The sequence below is a fragment of the Cryptomeria japonica genome, chromosome 5 (genome assembly GCF_030272615.1).
Source record: "Cryptomeria japonica chromosome 5, Sugi_1.0, whole genome shotgun sequence".
Lineage (NCBI taxonomy): Eukaryota > Viridiplantae > Streptophyta > Pinopsida > Cupressales > Cupressaceae > Cryptomeria > Cryptomeria japonica.
In genome coordinates, this window is record NC_081409.1 from 412864583 (window position 1) to 412884196 (window position 19614).

At 38.3% G+C, this 19614-nt stretch overlaps 1 protein-coding gene across 3 annotated transcripts in view; it reads left to right on the plus strand.

The window, feature by feature from the left end:
* LOC131076472 (cycloartenol synthase 2) overlaps positions 1-19614 on the plus strand; it is a 232567-nt gene that overhangs the window by 149270 nt on the left and 63683 nt on the right. For all 3 annotated transcript variants that reach the window (XM_058013678.2, XM_058013676.2, XM_058013677.2), the window contains exon 17: positions 3001-3081. In XM_058013678.2, the coding sequence (XP_057869661.2) occupies positions 3001-3081 (81 nt within the window). The remainder of the gene's footprint in view (positions 1-3000; positions 3082-19614) is intronic.

A 19614-nucleotide genomic window follows, 5' to 3' on the forward strand; every position in this document is an offset into this window, starting at 1 on the left:
GTTGGTCTCTATGGAATGACAGAAGATGCAATCTGAAACGGAAAAGGCACATGAGATTAAAAAAACACACTGTATAGAGCTGGTGAAGCCGAACGTGTGCTTAACCAATACTCGTATCCGGTGCGAACCGCACCCGGATCCGGCCAAGTAACTAGTGAACCTGGTAACTTAGATCTATACACATGGTGTTTTCTGTCACGAGGCTAGACTGACCTGCTGCCCAAACAAGCTTTTTCCTTCCAAAGGAGGTCCAACCTCATGCGGCACTGGCAAACCTTACTCACAACTTCCATTGCGGACAAGTCCTTTCTTGTTTCTAGACTACGCCATCCCTTTTCAAGTGTCCACCACCTGACCACATTAACACACACCCATGTAGAATAGAAGTGCATGCCAACCCTCTCACGAGTTTCCTTCATCCTGATGCTCCTAGCACTCCCTTCAAGTCTCTGACTCTACTCTAGCACTGTCTTGTCGTATCGCCCTTGCACCCCTGGTACAAGCTTACAGGTCTCCTCAATGCCTTCGTCTTCTTGAGTCCCCCATAAGACCCTGACTACTAACACGGACCCTTGCCGAAACTCCTTAAGTCCTTCGGCTCCAACTCTGCACACTCCCTAAGCATGCCCAACACTCCCACAGCACTGGCGCCCCATGTTGGCCTCCCTCAGCTCCTTAGAACCCTCAAGCACCAAACATATCTCATGGGATGACTAGACTCCCTGAGCTAGCTTTATGTCCGTCCATCTCCACACAATGAACACAACACTGGGGCAATAGATAGCTTTATTGTTATGAAGAGATGGCCCTTGGCCCGGTCTACAAACAATTCCAACTCTGTCGCTGGTCACTACCCCGAATACTTCCCAAGCATCCGATTACAAGTTCCTGCCCCTAGATCAATGTCCACTCTTGAAACACCAATACAGATACCACTGCACCTCGCCCTTGGCGGTAGCTTCTCATATAGACTCCTGATCCACGAAGACCCTGTCTCCTTCGGAACTCAACCTAGCGCACCACTGACTCTCTCATGAGCCCGCGACAGCTTACCCAATACACAACTCAGACCCCCTTCCTGAACGGGGACTCCAAGTCACACTGCTTTGGGCCCCTGGCCTATGCCTACATGACTTCACTGGTGAACCCGGTTCCCTGTACATCCTATGCACAATAACCAGCTCCATGCAAACACCCAGTCTAAGTCCCTTAGACTGACAAAACACCTTGCACTCCTACTTGGGCACCAAGCTCTTCGCTCCATGATCCAATCCAATATCCTTGGTCGTTGAACTCTCCTTCAACTCGACTGTGCTCCCAGAACAACTCGCCTATGGACCATGTCCTCTTTTCGGTCATGCAACTCAACCATCTTTGTCACCCTCTTGGACTTGCCTCATGTCTCGGCTCAACATGAGCACACTTTCGGAACCCGGTCCCTACTACCACTCTCGACCCCCACTCTAGGGCCTTGAGATCCCGGATCTCAATGCAAATCCCACTTCAGGTAACCTAGGTGTGCGCCCTCCACATCACCTCACTTGTTCCACAAGACACATGGACTTCTGGCTCTGCAACTCAACCCACATAGCTTGCCCAACTCTCAAGCTCCAACATTCCGACATAGATAGCCCATTGCGCGGCCATCCCCCTTACAAGATCTTGGGTACTCCATTTCCCCAACCGAGACAATCCATTGCACGATCATCCTTCTCGCAAGGGCCTAGGTACTCCGCTTCCCTAGTCCTCGGGTCATAGACAACTCCTCGAGAGTCATCCCCAACATTGGCTCAGTTACTCCACTTCACTGAGATAGGGACCATGAGAATGCATCCACCAGTAAACCTCACCATCCAATGATAAGGCAGGGTTACTCTACTTCACCCCTAATGTCCATTTAGGACCTCTATCTCCCTGAGACTAGAGGGCAGGGTTACTCTTCTTCACCCCTAGGAGGAGGTGTCTGCCACAGACCACCTGGGTGCACTCCTGGCACTCGGCTATTCTTTCAACCGACCCCCATATATAAGTTTTTCGTCCAATTCTCACACAACTGTAGCTTGGCATTAACCATTTGTCAATCACCACAACTTCCACCTGCTGAGAATAACAAGGGACTTACAACCCCAGAAGCCTACTGATCTCCCCGAGACAGCAGCCCCGAGACAGCAGCCCCTTACACACCGTATAGAGCTGGTGAAGACGAACGCGTGCTGAACCAGTACTCGTATCCGGTGCAAACCAGACCCGGATCCGGCCAAGTAACTAGTGAACCTGGTAACTTAGATCTATACACATGGTGTTTTCCGTCCACATGGCTTGCTGTGGTAATGTGGAGAATTATGATTCACGCTGAGGGAAATTGTGTAGTCTTACTTATTGTAAGACAATTTCTCTATTGCTGATCACCTTTGTTATTTTGTCTAACGTTACGGTGGGGGCATGGCATTTTAACAGTGGCTGTTTTAATTTTTGAGAGATTTTTGACTTTGCTGAAATCCATAAAGTCCATTAATTATCTTTGTTGACAAACAAGATGCTTTTTTTTTCCGACAACATATTCATCAAGGACTTTCAGATGAGATTGTATGACTTTTTGCTTTATGTTTTTTTTTCTAAATTTCCTCAACTGCCAGTTTATGCATTTAAGTTTATGTAGCCTTTTAAAGTTATATTAGCTTTGTGGGTTCATTTTCAACATTTTCATTTGCTAGTTACCGTCTACGTGAAATGTTTTTTTTAATCATTGCTTGTTTCATTTATCTTTCTCATATAACTTGAAAGACAGCGATGTGCTTGTAATACTTTTCATTTGCCATTTTCTTGAAACTTATGTCAATGATCTTCATTTTCAACATATTCATTGGTTACCTTCTATGAGATCCACAGTTTTATCACTGTGTGGTTCACTTACCTTTTCTGATATTACCTGAAAGATATATGAATTCAGTTGAAATTTTTTTCAGTTCCCATGTAATGGAATTTATATTCTTGATTCAGGTGTACACAAATTTAGAAGGTGGAAGAACACACATAGTAAATACAGGATGGGCTATGCTGTCTCTTATTCGTGCTGGTCAGGTATGTATACAAAGTTCTTGTAAATGAAATTGAGTTTTATTTGGTGAGTGATGCTTTATTTTGTGCAAAACACATATAGAAAGTTGTTCTTTATGTTGCAATTGAAGGATTGCATTTATGATTTCCATGTCTAGGTTGAAACAATAATCTGAATACCATTTGTTATGATTAGAACACCATGTATTCTGGTTATGATAGATGCTATATAATTTAATAGCATATAGTTTGACTACATTATTTGTATTAATAACTACCTGTAATTGACGGACAAAACTTCTGACTGCATATGTTGTATTATCCATCATGTGATATGTTATATCTCATTTTATAAAATGTATACAAAAGGTGAATTGATTGAAATGTGGGACACATTCACTCTTTTGATACTCTCTGAATATGTTAGAAAAGGCTAGGCTGATCGAGTAAGGATCTAACCTCAATAATATCAAGTGTAAGCTACCCATGTAGGGTACACAGACATATCCAATTTATTCCTGCGAGTTATGTATAATTAAATTCATATCACAAATATTGGTAAATGAAACGGACTAGATAAAATATTTTTTCTTCTATAGCATTTCCTTTAAAACACAACCTGGAGAGCGGTGGCATTAACAAGCCAAATCCACTGAAATTAAAGACAGTGATAAAATTCCTTTAACAATGACTTTGATATTGTGAGCAACTCCCATAATTTGGTAAATGGATAATCTATTATCACCAAGGATGTTATCAGTTTGTTGGAGGACCATGCTTAGTTCAGATATTTCAAAATGTGCCTCGCCTTTCTCCTTTCATAGTTCTTAACATATTCTAGTGAGCCACAACAATCAAAATGTGAGTAGATACTTATTGTGAAAATTATTGCGTGGTTCAATGGAAGTTCTTCACCACTTCTTTCTACTTTATCGAGTTTGTTGTGAACTAGACAAACAATGCGTTGCATCTTACAGCTTGGGACATCTTTGTACCCATCCTTGATATGAGTAAGGCATCTTGATTTCAGAGATGCCTCCCAAGTTGTTGAAGACGTGTCTCCTTGTGCCCTTGCTTATAACTACTATACATATCTTAAATACATCTATCTAAAAGAAATCTATCTAATATGTGACTAGTTTGTTGTGAACTAGACAAACAATGCGATGCATCTTATAGCTAGGGAAATCTCTGTACCCATATTCAATATGGGAAAGGCATCTTGATTTCGGAGATGCCTCCCAAGTTGTTGAAGACGTGTCTCCTTGTACCCTTGCTTATAACTACTATACATATCTTAAATACATCTATCTAAAGATGCTGAGAGATATTAGCCTTGAGGTGCCTATCTATCATAAATACTAATTTCAATATAGGTGCCTTGAGATTGATAAATCTTAGTGTAATGTCCCCTACTAGGAGGCTGCCGGTTTACCAATAATTAACATATATCATTAAATATTATTAGGCCTTAAATTAAGCGTTTAAGATTAGTGAACAACTAATTCTTCATAATACAATCAATAACCAATTATATTAAGGGTTTATCCTTATTACTTCCCTAACCCTAATGGAGGATGGGGGAATTACTGTGTTAGGGTGCTTGGAAACCAATCTACAAGCAGGCTCCCTCAAGGTTTTAGGAACACAAGTCCTTACCCCATCTTGGGACTTCTCCCTCGATGTTTCCGAAACACCTGTCCATACCCCATCTTGGGACTTACCTGTCTTGTGAGGAATTACTCCGCCTCTCCTTACACAAACCAACCTATCGTCATGAAGGCATTAGCAGAAGATAAAGGACTAAACCATTTAATATATTGGCCTTTCGAGTATTACGAATGCTTAAGAAATTAAGTATAAATCTGATTTCTTTATTATTACCAATGCAAATTATTGACAATATTCCCTAATATGCATTTATAAATATAGTGCATATTATAGATATTTGTTCTTTATTACTAATATTCCATATCATATAACTGCAAATAGTCACTTAGCAATAAGTGAGGTACATCATACCAAACTGCTGCCACAGGCAGTAATGATCGATCTTCCTCTTGATGTAGATTTCCCCACATTTTCTTTTGATCTGATTTGATCCATGATCTTTTCTCAAATACAAAACCATCCTATATGGTTTTGAAGTGGAGACGTGTTCATGTGCATTTTATGACACAACGAACACAGAATAAAGATGCCCAAAAGACACTCTATCCTCTCTTGAATAAAATCACCGCGTATGCTAAGATTGCAAAGAAGATCATATGGCAATTCCAAGGTTTACACTGCGAACTAGCAACTTTAATGTTGAATATAGCTCGTTTGGAGATGTATGCTGGTAATCCAAGGGGAACTTGGGAATTTCATTCACAATGAAAACTTTCTACTTTGGTTTTGGGATTTTCTCAATTTAGACTTAAAAAAAGGCAAAAAGGGAAAGGGTTTTAGGAATTCTATACGATTGCTAAGAATTTATGAGACAACAATGATTGGGTGAAACTAATAACCATGCTTTGCTTCTCTACACTGGGACAGCTACACAAAGTAGGTGCAATCTTCAAACGTTGTGCTTATGGTTTTCATACTGTGAATAATACCATCAAAATGAACAATATTTATCCAAAGCAGAAGTTCAACATCCACAAAATATGCTCAGGCTAACTTTGCACAATGAACAAAAAACATCTGTTCATTAAGAGTATGAGCAACAATTTCACCAATCAATACTATCAAATCTTGCATTCATCTAACAACTTTATAAAGCAAATTCTACTCTAAGTTGAAGAAAATATGAAACCATGCAATCACAAGATAACATAGAGATTCAAAGCAATGCAAATGAACTTTATTATCTTAGTAATCTTAAGCAACAATTTCACCAATCTCCCCCATACAAATGAGAGTAGTGGGGTTTATATTGAGTTTTGAAAATGAACAAAATGCCTAGATCAATGACCGAGATTAATGCATAAATACCCTAATTAGGGTTTCAAGAGTTATCCATTAAGAACAAATGCATGTTAGACAAGTGGCATGGGGAGCTTTCATGGAAGAATTGATGGTGACAGCTAGAGAAACTAAGGAATGGATGGCAAACATCAATAATGAAGTTGTCGCGTTTGTGGAAGAATTGATGTTAGCATATGGACAAACTTCTTCAGTTCTCTCTAGAATTCAGGACATGTCAGAAGTATGGGAAGATCTTCATGATATTCAAGATAGAATAATCCCATGCTTAAAGGTGTTGAAAGGAATTCCCAAGCAGGAATTAATAGATGGACAAGTAATTGCAGTTGGAGATATCTATGACTTCAACACATGGTATTGGGCATTGATAGCAAGAATTGAAGTCTTAGAAAAGGTAAAAGTTGATCGTGTCAAAATTGAGGAGCTGATCAAAGAGATTCAGAACAAGATTTTCTTGTGGTTGTTGATATACTAGGGAAAGAAGAAATTCGGGAAAATGAAATGCACATGGAAAATCTGAGTATCAAAGCTCAGGAGAATTTCTTCATTGTCACAGGACCGATCCTTAAGTAGATTTTTTCTTTTCCATCAGGGATGCCTTTTAGAAACAAAAATTGGAATGGGAGAATGCTTTTGCCACATATGCTGACGACTTTGACGTAATGGAATTCAAGATAAACATGCTGCTACATGTCACAATGGAAAAGGTTAATCCTCTTGTGTCCAGGTTCATCGAACATGCTGCTATAGAAAGAGGATAAGCATGCATCCTTCTAGAAGAAAGCTCTCCGTGCCACTTGTCTTTCATGCATTTGTTCTTACTGGATAACTCTTGTAAAACTTAATTAGGGTATTTATGCTTTAATCTTGTCCGTTGATCTTTGATTGATCTGGGCCTTTTGTTCATTTTCAAAACTCTATATAAACCCCACTACTCTCATTTTTATGGGGGAGATTAGTGAAATTGTTGCTTAAGGTTACTAAGATAATAAAGTTCATTTGCATTGTTTTGAATCTCTATGTTATCTTGTGATTGCATGGTTTCATGTTTTCTTCAACTTAGAGTAGGATTTTCTTTCTAAAGTTGCTAGATGAATGCAAGAATTGATATTATTGAATGGTGAAATTGTTTCTTATACTTTTGATGAACATATGATTTTTGTTCATTGTGCAAAGTAAGCCTGAGCGTATTTTGTGGATGTTGAACTTCTTCTTTGTATAAATATTGTTCATTTTGAATTTTTGATGGTATTATTCACAGTATGAAAACCATAAGCACAACCTTTGAAGATTGCACCTACTTTGTGTAGTTGTCCCAGTGTGGCGATGCAAAGCGTGGTTATTAGTTTATCCCAATCATTGCCGTCTCTTAAATTGTTTGTAATAGCATAGAATTCCTAAAACCCTTTCCCATTTGCCTTGTTTAAGTCTAAATTGAGAAAATCCAAAAAAAAAAGCAAAAAGTTTTCATTGTGAATAAAATTCCCATGTTCCCCTTGGATTACCAGCATACATCACCAAATGAGCTATATAATCAATATTAAAGTCGCGAATTCGTAGTGTAAACCTTTGGAATCACCATTTGATCTTCTTTGCAATCTTAGCCTACGCGGTGATTTTATTCGAGAGAGGATAGAGTGCCTTTTGGGCATCTTTATTTTGTGTTCGGCGTGTTTTTGGCGATTTTTTCACAAAAACTTGGCGAGTTTTTGGCAAAAACTTGCATGCATAAAAAAAGAGAGGCCCAAACACGCCAAAAAATTATCTAATTTTTTTTTTCATGTCTGCCTCATTTTCTTCATCAGAATATATACATGAACTATAACATTTAAGTATAAGTCATATTTCATTTATATATTGGTAAGATGTTTGAGAGTGGTTTCCACTCTCTATCTCACTCTCTCCTCTCTCCCCCAAGATCTAGACCTATCTCTCTACCTCTCTATCACCCTTAGACCCCTGCGAGGGGTGCTACCATCAACCTAATTTTGGTGAGGTGGAGAAGCCACATCGGACTCCTAGGACTAGATCCTCTAGTTCTATCTCTCCCCTAGTTTTCACTAGAGCTAGGAAGAGGAAGATGTAAAATGTTTTGATGTAGTATTTACTTTTAGTTTACAAGAACAATTTGCTATTTCATTTTGTTTCAGTCTATCAACCATTAGCGTTCCACAAGTGGATGCCATTTCGTACCGAATTTGCATTTAAATCAATCAAATATATCTTGACTCAGCTTATTTCTTTTGTGTACTCATTTATTGACTCATTGGATGCATCTCCTCATTGAATTTTGCATAAAAAATGAATTTCTATTAAATTTAAGCAATTCTTTAAGTTGTCGAGTTTTTGCCGATTTGTTTTTGGGGGGCCTTGGCAAGTTTTTGTTTTTGGCGAGTAGTTCAACTATGGTAGGAACTATTTTGGTTGTTTTTGTCAATGTCTCAAAGAAAAGGTGGACTTCCCATATATCGAGAAGAGGATTAGGTGCATAACACACACTTGTGACCTCAATTGCAATATTGTCTCATATTCTAGATCAACCCGAAAATATAAACCTTATGATGATATGAATATATTTATAGTAATCATAAACACTCATAGAGTAGACAAGCACATCAGGTATGAACCAATCATGGAGCATACACATAAAAACACGAAGCATACACATGGTTGTATGCAAACACGGAGCATACATTAGCCAATTATTACTTTAGGATGGTTATATCTCTCATTGTGTTTGTTTGATTTATTTGGGATGTTGCTTCTACGCTAGGACCGTCATATATGGTTGTTGGCTTACCACTATTTTTGGTTGGATGAGTTTTTGAAGGTCCCCCAATTCTTGGAGTCTTACTTTTGATCTCTTGTTTTAGGCTATGTTACCAATTCATTGTAGGAAGTTTTTGTTCATCTCAGATACATATAAGTTTCAGTTTCTGGGATCATCCCATATGAACCTAGGTGAACCCAAATAAAACTTAGAGGAACTTGAGGAACCCACAACAAATTCGGATTATTTAGTCTTTAGACATTTAAAAAAAATGGCATTTTGAAATTCTTTAAGACATTTGATTTTGACTTGAACATATCCTTAACCCTAAAAATATCATTCCAATATATTTGACAAAAAACAAAGTAGTTTACTTCATTGTGCATGCAAAATTCAAAAGTCATTCATTTTTGCAGAACTTCCACTCTTGTTCGTCATAAAAAATAGACTTGAAGATTGATCGGTGAAGATTTCTGGGTGATTTTTTTGCTGTTCATATGCATGTGCAAAGAGTTCATTCGCTATGAAGGAGATTGTAGATGATTATTTTTGTAGAAGAGGTTGGTCTTTTTGGTTTTTTTTCCTACAATTTTGTTTTGTTTTAAAATTCTTTTTTTTTTCTTTCTTCTATGAATCTATAGCACATGTTGAAATTTTTTAAACTTAGGTTCCATATATTTATATTTTGTTTTCATTTGTTTCAAACATTTTTATTGATCTTATTGCCTTTGGGATTACATTGGTAGCCAATTCAATCTCCATGGGCCGACCTCTCTTCAAACAAACCCAAATTTTCCCCTTTGGAAATATGTTATTATGGTACAACTGGTTCCAAATGGTGGGGATTATATTTGGATTTGTAATGGTTGTAATGTTCAATATTCAAGCTCATATAGTTAGATATAGGCTCATTTGTGTGGCATCCTTGGGGTGGGCATCAAATGTTTCCCTAGGAAATTATAATGCACCTATTACATGAGAGAAAGTCATTGCATATATTATTGAGTGGGAAAAAAAATGAAATAACAAATTGTAAATCAATTCATCCTTTGCTAAAGTAAGGATCTCAAGGAATGAAGCCCCCTTCACCATCTAATCCTCAACCTATAAAGATCCACCCATCTTTGCTACATTCAAAGAATAGTTTGTAGCCTTTATGGATAATAGATCAAAGGAATAATTGGAAATGACATTTCGTAATGATTCCCATGAGATTTCCATTGAATACATTGTAGGATATGTCTGTGCAAATGGATTGACTTTCAATGTTGTTTGCTCACCATATTAACAACAAATTGTGAAAACAATTAATAAGGCTCCAAAAAGTGTACTAGGGCATAGGGTTTGAGAATTTGCGTAGCACCTTATTGGCAGAGGAGGCAAAGTTTGTGGATTGGTCATTGCAGTTCATAAGGGATTCTTGGATTTAGATACGACTATCCATCCTTTTTGTGGATAGAAGGATGGAAAAAGTTGGTCATTTATCAATGTTATTACAATGTCCCCTAAAGGGGCAATGTTTTTGAAAGCAATAGAATGTGAGGAGTTCAAGGATGGTGCATTTATTGTTAAAATACTTTGTCATGCCATTATGGAAGTTGTGCCTTGAAATGTCATTCAAGTCATAATGGACAACAAAAATTGTAGAGCAGTTGATTTGTTGGTTGGATAGCATTACTAACACATCTTTTGGACACCTTGTGTGGTCCAAATCCCTCAACCTTATGTTCATTACCTACCAGCATATGTTACAAGACATATTCAGAACATTGAAGTTGAAGAGATCCAAATGTTCATCACCAACCAGCATATGTTACAAGACATATTCAGAACATTTTTGAAATTGGAGCTATTGAAGGTAAGTGAAACAATAAAAATTATCAAATATTTTAATATGTATATTTCACTTAAGTAATTTTAATTTAAAAAAAATAGGTTTAATATTTTCTTCTTTGAGAAGTTAAGAATTACTATTTTCTATTTCTATTGAAAATGTTGTTGAGACCCATTCTGCCTACAACATAATTGTCTTTAGTTGACTTGTGAAAGCTTGATAGGTACTCTTTGAGATGGTCATCAACCAAAACTAGTCTATATGGAGGCAATCTAGCATTGAAAGGGCAATAAATATTAAGAGGATGATCCTAGATGATTACTTGTTGGGATTGTGTTGAATATCACCTCAATTCCACCAAACCCATATCGAGTATGATATGTTATACCAACATGGATAGGCCTTGTTTGGGAGAGATACGTGATGGCATCGACTTAATGATTGAGAAAATAAAGAACATCATAAAAGCAGAAGAGTAAATTACTAAAGAAATTTTCATCAAACCACTACACAAAATTAAGTAGAGAGATGAAACTAGTGTTCCACGGGGACATGTGCCTCTCCCCCCCCCTTCCCCCCAACACCCCAAACCTCGCGTTTTTGGGACAAGAGTGTCTCGATGATGTGGGATGGGTTGGGGACATCCCCCTTCCATACGCTCACCACTATGGGTATGCCGGAAACTCCTAGGAGACGCTGGGTACGCCCAAGTGTCCCCAAAACGTCTTGGAGACGTCTCGGCGTTTCCTTGCTTGAGATGTGACAAAAAGCATTTTTTAAATTTCTTTTTTTTCCTGATTTTTGTGCATAGTGTAGAGCCCTAATGGCGTGTGTCCCCCCTCCATACCCTATAAGCTTCACAAAACACTCTCAAATCCTCATTTTTTCCTCACATTTGGTTTTCTAAGGTTTCCAACAGCTAGGTGAAGAGGAGAGAAAAGAGTGAGTGAGATTGAGGTGGTGCAAGTGCAAAAGGTGTAAGAAGGAGCAAGAAGAAGAGAAGGAGGATTCTACATCAACTTGCAGGGATTTTTCAAGTACAAGGTAGGTTTCTATGACCGTTTTTCCAATCTTTGTTCGTAAGTTTCATTTTAAAATATAATTTGATATTGAATCTTAATGACAAACTGAAAAATGAACATTGAAATGAATCTATGAATATGCATTTGCAGCCCCGTTTATGCAATTTTTAATCATAATTCCATAAACATGGCTACAAATGCATATTCGTAGTTTTATTTCAATGTTCATTGTTCATTTTTCAATTTGTTATCAAGATTCAACATAAAATTTTAAATTTTATCTTTAAATTTGTTAAACTAGACTGAAAGTAGGCACATATAGAATTTATATTGTTTATGGTAGTGTCACAATGGGCTCTTATTACATGAGTGAGGATGAGGTAGAGTTTCACACTCATATTGAAACTGAATCTGACTATGAACCTAAGGCTGAGGGGGGTGACCATGGTGCTGATCGTGAAGCCCAAACTAGTTCCATGGCAAGTGTAACAGCTAGTATAGAGTGCCCCTCCACATAATTGCATAAACAGGGCTGCAAATGCATATTCCTAGATTCATTTCAATGTTCATTGTTCATTTTTCAATTTATTATCAAGATTCAACATAAAATTTTAAATTCTATTTTTAAATTTGTTAAACTAGGCTGAAAGTAGGCACATATAGAATTTATATTGTTGATGGTAGTGTCACAATGGGCTCTCATTACATGAGTGAGGATGAGGTAGAGTTTCATACTCATATTGAAAGTGAATCTGAATATGAACCTAAGGCTGAGGGGGGTGACCATGGTGCTGATCGTGAAGCCCAAACTAGTTCCATGGCAAGTGTAACAGCTAGTATAGAGTGCCCCTCCACATAATTGGCAGAGTATACTAGGGGTCCTTTTGATTGTAAGTCTCATATCCGACAATTTGCTATAAAATTACTTGGCAGGCTGCACACAATTGTTGGCACAAGGAAGTGGAGATGCAACTTTTGTGCTCTAGAACGGTATGGAAGCATTACTAGAGTTAATGCACACCTTTTTATTCGAGGAAAAGGTGTGGATATATGTTCTTTTCAGTGCAAGCGACAAACTTCAAATATAGATCTAAGATAAACAAGCTATGGGGTATTCCTGATGACTATGCAACTACAGCTATGCCTACTACTTTGTCCCATAGGACACATGTTCAATAGAGCCAGCCACAAAGTTCTAGTCATACTTTGTGGATGAGAATAGGAGTGATGCTAGGTTCTTCTATTGCCACTGCCCATGCTGGAGAGAGTAAGGGGAAACATAAGTTGCAAAGTAACCCCATAGCTGATTTGTTCAATGCGCCGCTGAAGGATGAGATAGATGATGCCATTGGCAAATTCTTCTTTGCCAATGGTATCCCATTTCATGTAGCGCGATCTCCTTAATATAGGGAGATGATGTCGATGGTAGCAAGGGGAGGACCATCATATGTGCCACCAGGTGATACAAAATTGAGGACCACCATCTTGGATAAGAACTATTCCAAGATCAATGTGTTGGTGGAGAAGATGAAGGAATGTTAGGTGAAGATTGGATGCTGTATAGTCATGCCACTCATCAATATCATCGTTACATGTATAGAGGGCCCATACTTTCTTAATGTAGTTGATTGTACAGGGCATTGCATGCTGATTTTCAGTTTCAAGTCCTCAAGGAGGCTATTAGGTAGGTTGGGCCACAAAATGTGGTCCAAGTAGTGACAGATGCAATGCATATGTGCAAAGTTGTGGCGAAACTTGTTGAGGCAGCTTACAAATATATTTGGTGGACTCCATGTTGTGTGCATGCCATGAACAATGCACTCAAGGATATGGGGAATATTCAGTTGATCAAAGCAGTGGTCGGTGATGCTAGAGATGTGCAAATGTTTATCCGCAACTACCACAGTTAACATGCACTCTTCAGGAGCTTCTCTAAGGAGTTCTTGAAACTTGTTGAGACTAGATATGCATCCTATTTCATTCTCATGGATAGAATGATTTAGTTGCAAGAGTCATTGCAACTCATGGTTATCGGATCGGAATTGGTGGGCTGAGTCTAGGATAGAGTGGGGGAGTAGGGTGAAGGATACAATGAAGAGTGATGTGTCTTGGATTGATGCAAAATATATAGTCTACATCTTTGCTCTAGTTTTCGAGGTCATCAGATATGGAGATGCGGATGCACGTAACCTTGGAGAGGTGTATGAGTGCATTGATTCGATGCTTGACTAGATGACGGTTGTCATGCAAGAGGACCGCATATTAGCTTTTTGCAATGAACACATTCAATCAATCATTCATTAAAGATGGGAGAGGCTCAACACTCTCTTGCACATGGCTGCCTATGCATTGAATCCTAAGTGGTACAAGACTAGGCTTGGTAGGTTACACCAATATAGGATGCTGAGGTGAAGGCAAGGTTCTTTAGGGCCATTGAGAAGATGTATGATCCTCTCAATGCCAGCACGACTTCTATTGAGTGGACAAAATTTGCAACTCTTAGGGGTTATTTTGAGGCAGCCAAGATGGATATGGCAACTATGGCACATGAGGGCCCAATTTTGTGATGGAATTGTCATGGACTAGAACATTTGACTACCACTCTAGCCATTCAATTGCTATCTCAGGTTTCTAGTTCTTTAGCTGTTGAGAGGAACTTGTCTACCTATAGTTTCATCCACTCTCTTAAGCCTCCTAAGAGGAAAATACTTACCTCTAGGAGAGTAGAGAAGCTTGTGGCTATACATAGTGCTCCGCATCTCATTGACCGCAAGACGTTTGTGTACAAAGAGAGTCCGACAACACGATGGGATGTAGAGCTAGAGGAGCCAACATAGATTGATGAGGATGCTACGACTTTAGATACAATGCTTGTTGGTGTTACTTTGGTGGAGCTTGATCATGAGGAGTCTAATAGTTCCAGTGATGAGGAGTTTGGGGATGATTAGCACCTTTGTTCGCTACATTTTGACATTTTGTACTTATTTTGATATGCTACTCATTGTAATCATCTTTATGATATTTTCAATATAACAGAAATCTCCAATTTGTCATTTTCATTTGTCAAATTTTATTTAGTAATCATGTATTTAAAATTTTGTTGTTTATTATTTGCAATTTTGCTATTTTACTAATTTGCCAAAGTTTTATTTGAAATGTAATTCTTATACATCTTTTTATAACTAGTTTTTCAAGTATTATATGTATATCAGTGCTGCCCCCTCACCACCGTTGGCCCTCGTCTCCCTACGGTCTCCAAACTTAGGCCCTTGGTTACCTTGTCCTCGTCTTTGTGTCCCCTTGTTAGGAAACTCTGAGGAATGTTGGATGAAGCAAAATGACCACTTTCCTATATCTTCTTGCATTTGCATGAAGTTCCAAATATCATAGTGCCAAGATCCTTTCTATGTAGAGAAGAATAGCCTAATGTAGAGATCTCGAAGTCAATCAAGGGTACAAGGCAACACTTTATAGACTATTCATTGACCCTACAATGTGTGATGTAGTTATGATTGAGTTCATGGATTTTGTACACTCCAAGGACTTTAGTATTCGTGCTCTTTGTGATAAGTTTAAGGTCAATGCTCATAGTTGGTGGTACTTCCATAGCCAATCGTGCACACCTACAACCTCTTGCAATCAAAATTTTATTGCAAGTTTTATAAAACGATATTTTATATTTTAAGTTTCACTATAATTTAAATTTTTAATTTTTATAACTTGAATTGTCTAATTTCGAACTAATACATTTTTAGTTTATCTGTATCCGAGAGGAATTGAATCACATATTCGTTCATCCACTTAGTAAAGTGCAATTGATTGCACTCAAAATAGTCAGCAAAAGATGTATGTTGACCACCACTGAACTCAGCGTGTTTTTGAGGTGGGAGACATGGTGTTTTTTATGTTACATCCCGATAGACAATCTAATATCAAAGAAGTGCTGAGAAGTTGAAGCCGTGATTCTATGGACTCTACAAGATAGTGAGGAGGATTGATGAAGTTGCTTATGAGCTGGAACTTTTGGAGAACGGCAGGATTCATAATATTTTTCATGTGTCATGCCTAAGAAAGGCCTTTGGATAGTAGATCGCTCCCTCACTAGAGTTGCCACTCTTTGATGATGAAGGGAAATTAATTTTCGAACTGGAAGCCATCGTTGATACGAGGGAAAAATATTTTGGGTAGGAGGATTGTCATGTCCCCTACACCCCAATACCATGATTTTATTCATTTTTAACAATAAAAAGTGGCTTAAAACCTATAATAATAATTTTAAATGTGAGGCTGCCTTGATTTATAAAATAAAAAATAAAAATAAATAAAATATATATCTTTTATTGTGGCCTAGTTGAATTTGGAATTGTTTTGGGTTGTGACCTTTTTTCTGGTAGCTGACCTATTTATGTTAAGGCATTCAAGTATAAATAGAAGTCCTCCATTTTCATTCAGGACACTTGGGGAGAAAATGATTTTCTATTCATCATTACTCTTTGTAGGAGGAGCAGAAACCCCTATCGATTGTAGTTACAACTTACAAGTATTTTGGTCGAAAGCCCAAATCTTGTACTTGGTGCATTCATTTTGAGTGCACAGATCATGGACTTAGGAAATGATTTATTTACAAATTTAAGGAAGACTCAAGGTGGTGAACTCTACTAGGAGGCATAACCTATGGAAAGTTAAGAATCCTATGTGTATTTAGTCCATATTGGTTATCAGGTGCACTTTAGGAAGGCAAACTCAAATCTGATAATATACCACTTCTATCTAAGCATGGCTATTCTAGTTTTTTGCGAGTTGTGATTGTGAGCTAGAGGCACAAGGAGAATCACGCGTGGTTGGGGTCCAACACTATTTTTGAGCCGTCAAAGAGACACTTTATAGGTCTATGTCCAATACACTAAATCAGTTTAAAATAACACATTTATGTGCCAGAGGCTTCAAAGAGACGATTGCAGATTGGTGCAGAGCACCTAGCTCAAAGTTGTCTTTTCTTGCATTTTAGAGTTTTTGTGTGATTTCAAGTTATTTTATGTTGTAATAAGGTGGAATAAGTCCTATGATGCTTTTTGAAGCCATAGTTTGGTTGTCCACACTTTTGTTGTGCTTAGGATCCAAAATTGTCATTATCCTGAAATATTGTCAAAATGTCAATTTTTGGTTTGTACTAGGTGGATGCCTGGAAACTTGCTAGAATGTTTGGAAATGGTTTAAATCCATTGTAGGATGCCATTTGAGTGATTTTTAAGGCCTTGAGAGCCTTGGAGTGTGTTTTTGCACTCATAGGTAAAAGTTGTCAAAATTGTCATGACAACTTTTGCATTTTTAGGCAAAAGTTGTCCATGAAGGAAATGGCTTTGGAAGTTGGTTGGAACCAACTTGAAATTGTGTATAAAACCTTCTAAACATCTCCAATACGAGGTTAATCAACTTTTGGTTTGCATTCAATTCATTTGCCAAGGGTTTCCTATGCTTTTTCTCACATTTGGACTGTTTTTGCTTTGAATTTCTGATTTTGTACGACCTATACAGTCTGGTACGGTGCTCATAGTAGCATAGGAAGTTAGCAATTTGTTTTACCTTTCCAACAAGTATAATATGAAGGTCTGAAGTGCTTTGAATCAAAAGTTATCACTGTTTTTGTGAAAGTTGCTCACAAACCCTTGAAATTTGGGGTTTTGATTGTAAAAATGTATTTTACTTGAGCATCCATGAATGGCACAAGTTGCAATCCATTGGATGGCTTGGGTAGGCTCTGTAAATAGGTTTAGAGTAGGCGTTTTGTGTTTTTGCAGGCCACAAGGAGGAGAATGGGTGAGATGAACAACACACATGCTTGTAGCTAGTGTGTGGGGGCAGCAGAGATTGCTCATTTTCAGAGCCATGGAGAACTGATACCTTAGCAACCCATAGTGTTTTGGAAAGGTCTATGGGTGTACTAAAAGAATCCAAGATTGTTCTGGTTGTAGATTTTGACTGGTGAAGAGTTTGGAGCACATCTTCCAAAACTGCCTGGAAGCCCTAAATCTTGTAAAAATAGCTCGTTTTGAGTTACCCTATTTGTACGACAAACCCAGATGGGAAAATTTGTGATCTTGTTTAAATTCCAAATGGGTATCTGAATATGTAAAAATATCTGGGGGTTAGGAAATTTTTTGGGAAAAGACCAAAAAATAGTCCCAGAAGGGCTAGTCATTTAGGCCTAATAGCAGCCGGTAGAAGCAAGTTGAAAGCCTAGGGCTTGGGAGGAAGGTGAAGACCTTTATAATGAATAAAATGACCTTGAAAATACCTGCAAAACATAACCACAAACTTTAAACATGGTTAGAGTGAAGATCCTTGGTGGAGGTCTTTGGAGCCTAGCTGAAGTTTTGGGAAACTAGTAGGAGACCATCTCAAAATCAGAGATTTGGGGTCAAAACCAACAAGAAACCTCAAGAGGCTATACCTAGGAGGCAAGCCAATATATTTTAGGCCTTGGAGGTCTAAGGAGTGTACCCTGACAAGTTACCTTGGAGGAGCTTGAGTAGAAGGGTGAGTTGAGGAGTTGGGGTGAGTAAGGGTGAATTGGAGAGCTAGGCACAAGATCTCTGCATCAGAGTGGTATCAGAGCCATTCTTTGAAAGATTTGGTGTATGTCAGATTGTGAAGAGTCAGAAGCAAGTTCAATGCCTCCAAAGGCAATGACTCCAGAAGCCATCCGGCAGATGGTGGCAGAGATGATAGAAGGATTGAAGGATACAGAAGGAAGCAGAGGAACCAGAGAGGCAAAGAAGGAGAAGGGAAAGGTTAAGACAGAATGGGGTGATGAGACTGATGAAGAAGTGGAAGATGGAGAGGAACCAGCAGCAGCAGCTATGCCTCAAGACCAAAAATTATTCCTAGATGCAGTCAAATCCATTTCTAAGGACAATTTGGATGGATTACCCACATATGGAGGAAAATTCAATGGAGAAGAGTTGATAGATTGGATAGAAGCTCTCAATAATCACTGTGATTACAAAGAGGTAGCAGAAGAGAAAAGAGTTAATGTGGCCAAATCAAGAATGAGAGGATCAGCATTGGTTTGGTGGAATATGATGCAAGAAGAAAGGATACAAGAAGGCGAAAAGAAGATAACTTCATGGGAGCATATGAAGATCAGACTTAAGGCATTGGTTTGGTGGAATATGATGCAAGAAGAAAGGATACAAGAAGGCAAAAAGAAGATAACTTCATGGGAGCGTATGAAGATCAGACTTAAGGCACAATTCCTTCCAGGAGATTATGAAGTTCAAATTCATAAGAGACTGCAAAATCTGAAACAAAGGGAGCTAGATGTCAATGCTTACACGGAGGAATTCCATAAACTAAGCCTTAGAGTTAAGAAGCATGAGAATGAGGTGGAGAAATTGGCTAGATACATGAATGGATTGATACAAAATATACAAGATGAAATCAGTATCCTTACTCCTGATACCGTTCATAAGTGTTTTCAGTTAGCATTAAGGGCAGAAGACAAAATCAAGAGGAGGAGTGAACAAAATCAAAATTTCGAGGTGGCAGATCCTTTAGAGGAAGGGGCACTTTTAATAGAGGACAACAAACATCAAGGAATGAAGAAAACTCAAGGCAAGAAGGTGGTGGATACTCTTCAAGGGGACCATTTAGAGGATCCTTCAGAGGAAGAAACAATTCTAGGGGCAGATTTGGAAGCTCAGGAAGAGGAAATTCAGTTTTCACTGGTAGATGTTACAATTGTAATCAAGTTGGCCACACAATGGGAAGGTGTCCAGAGAAAGCAACCAGCTCTTCACACTCATACATGGGTGAGAGAAGAACACAATTAGTGCAGGAAGAAGACAATCAAAGTGTGTCTTCCCCTCTCAGCAAGGCAGGCCCAGTGACAGATGGTGAAAGTTTAATGCTAAGAAGGTCTTTGTTGAAGATTCCTCAAGCTCAAGATCCACCACAAAGGA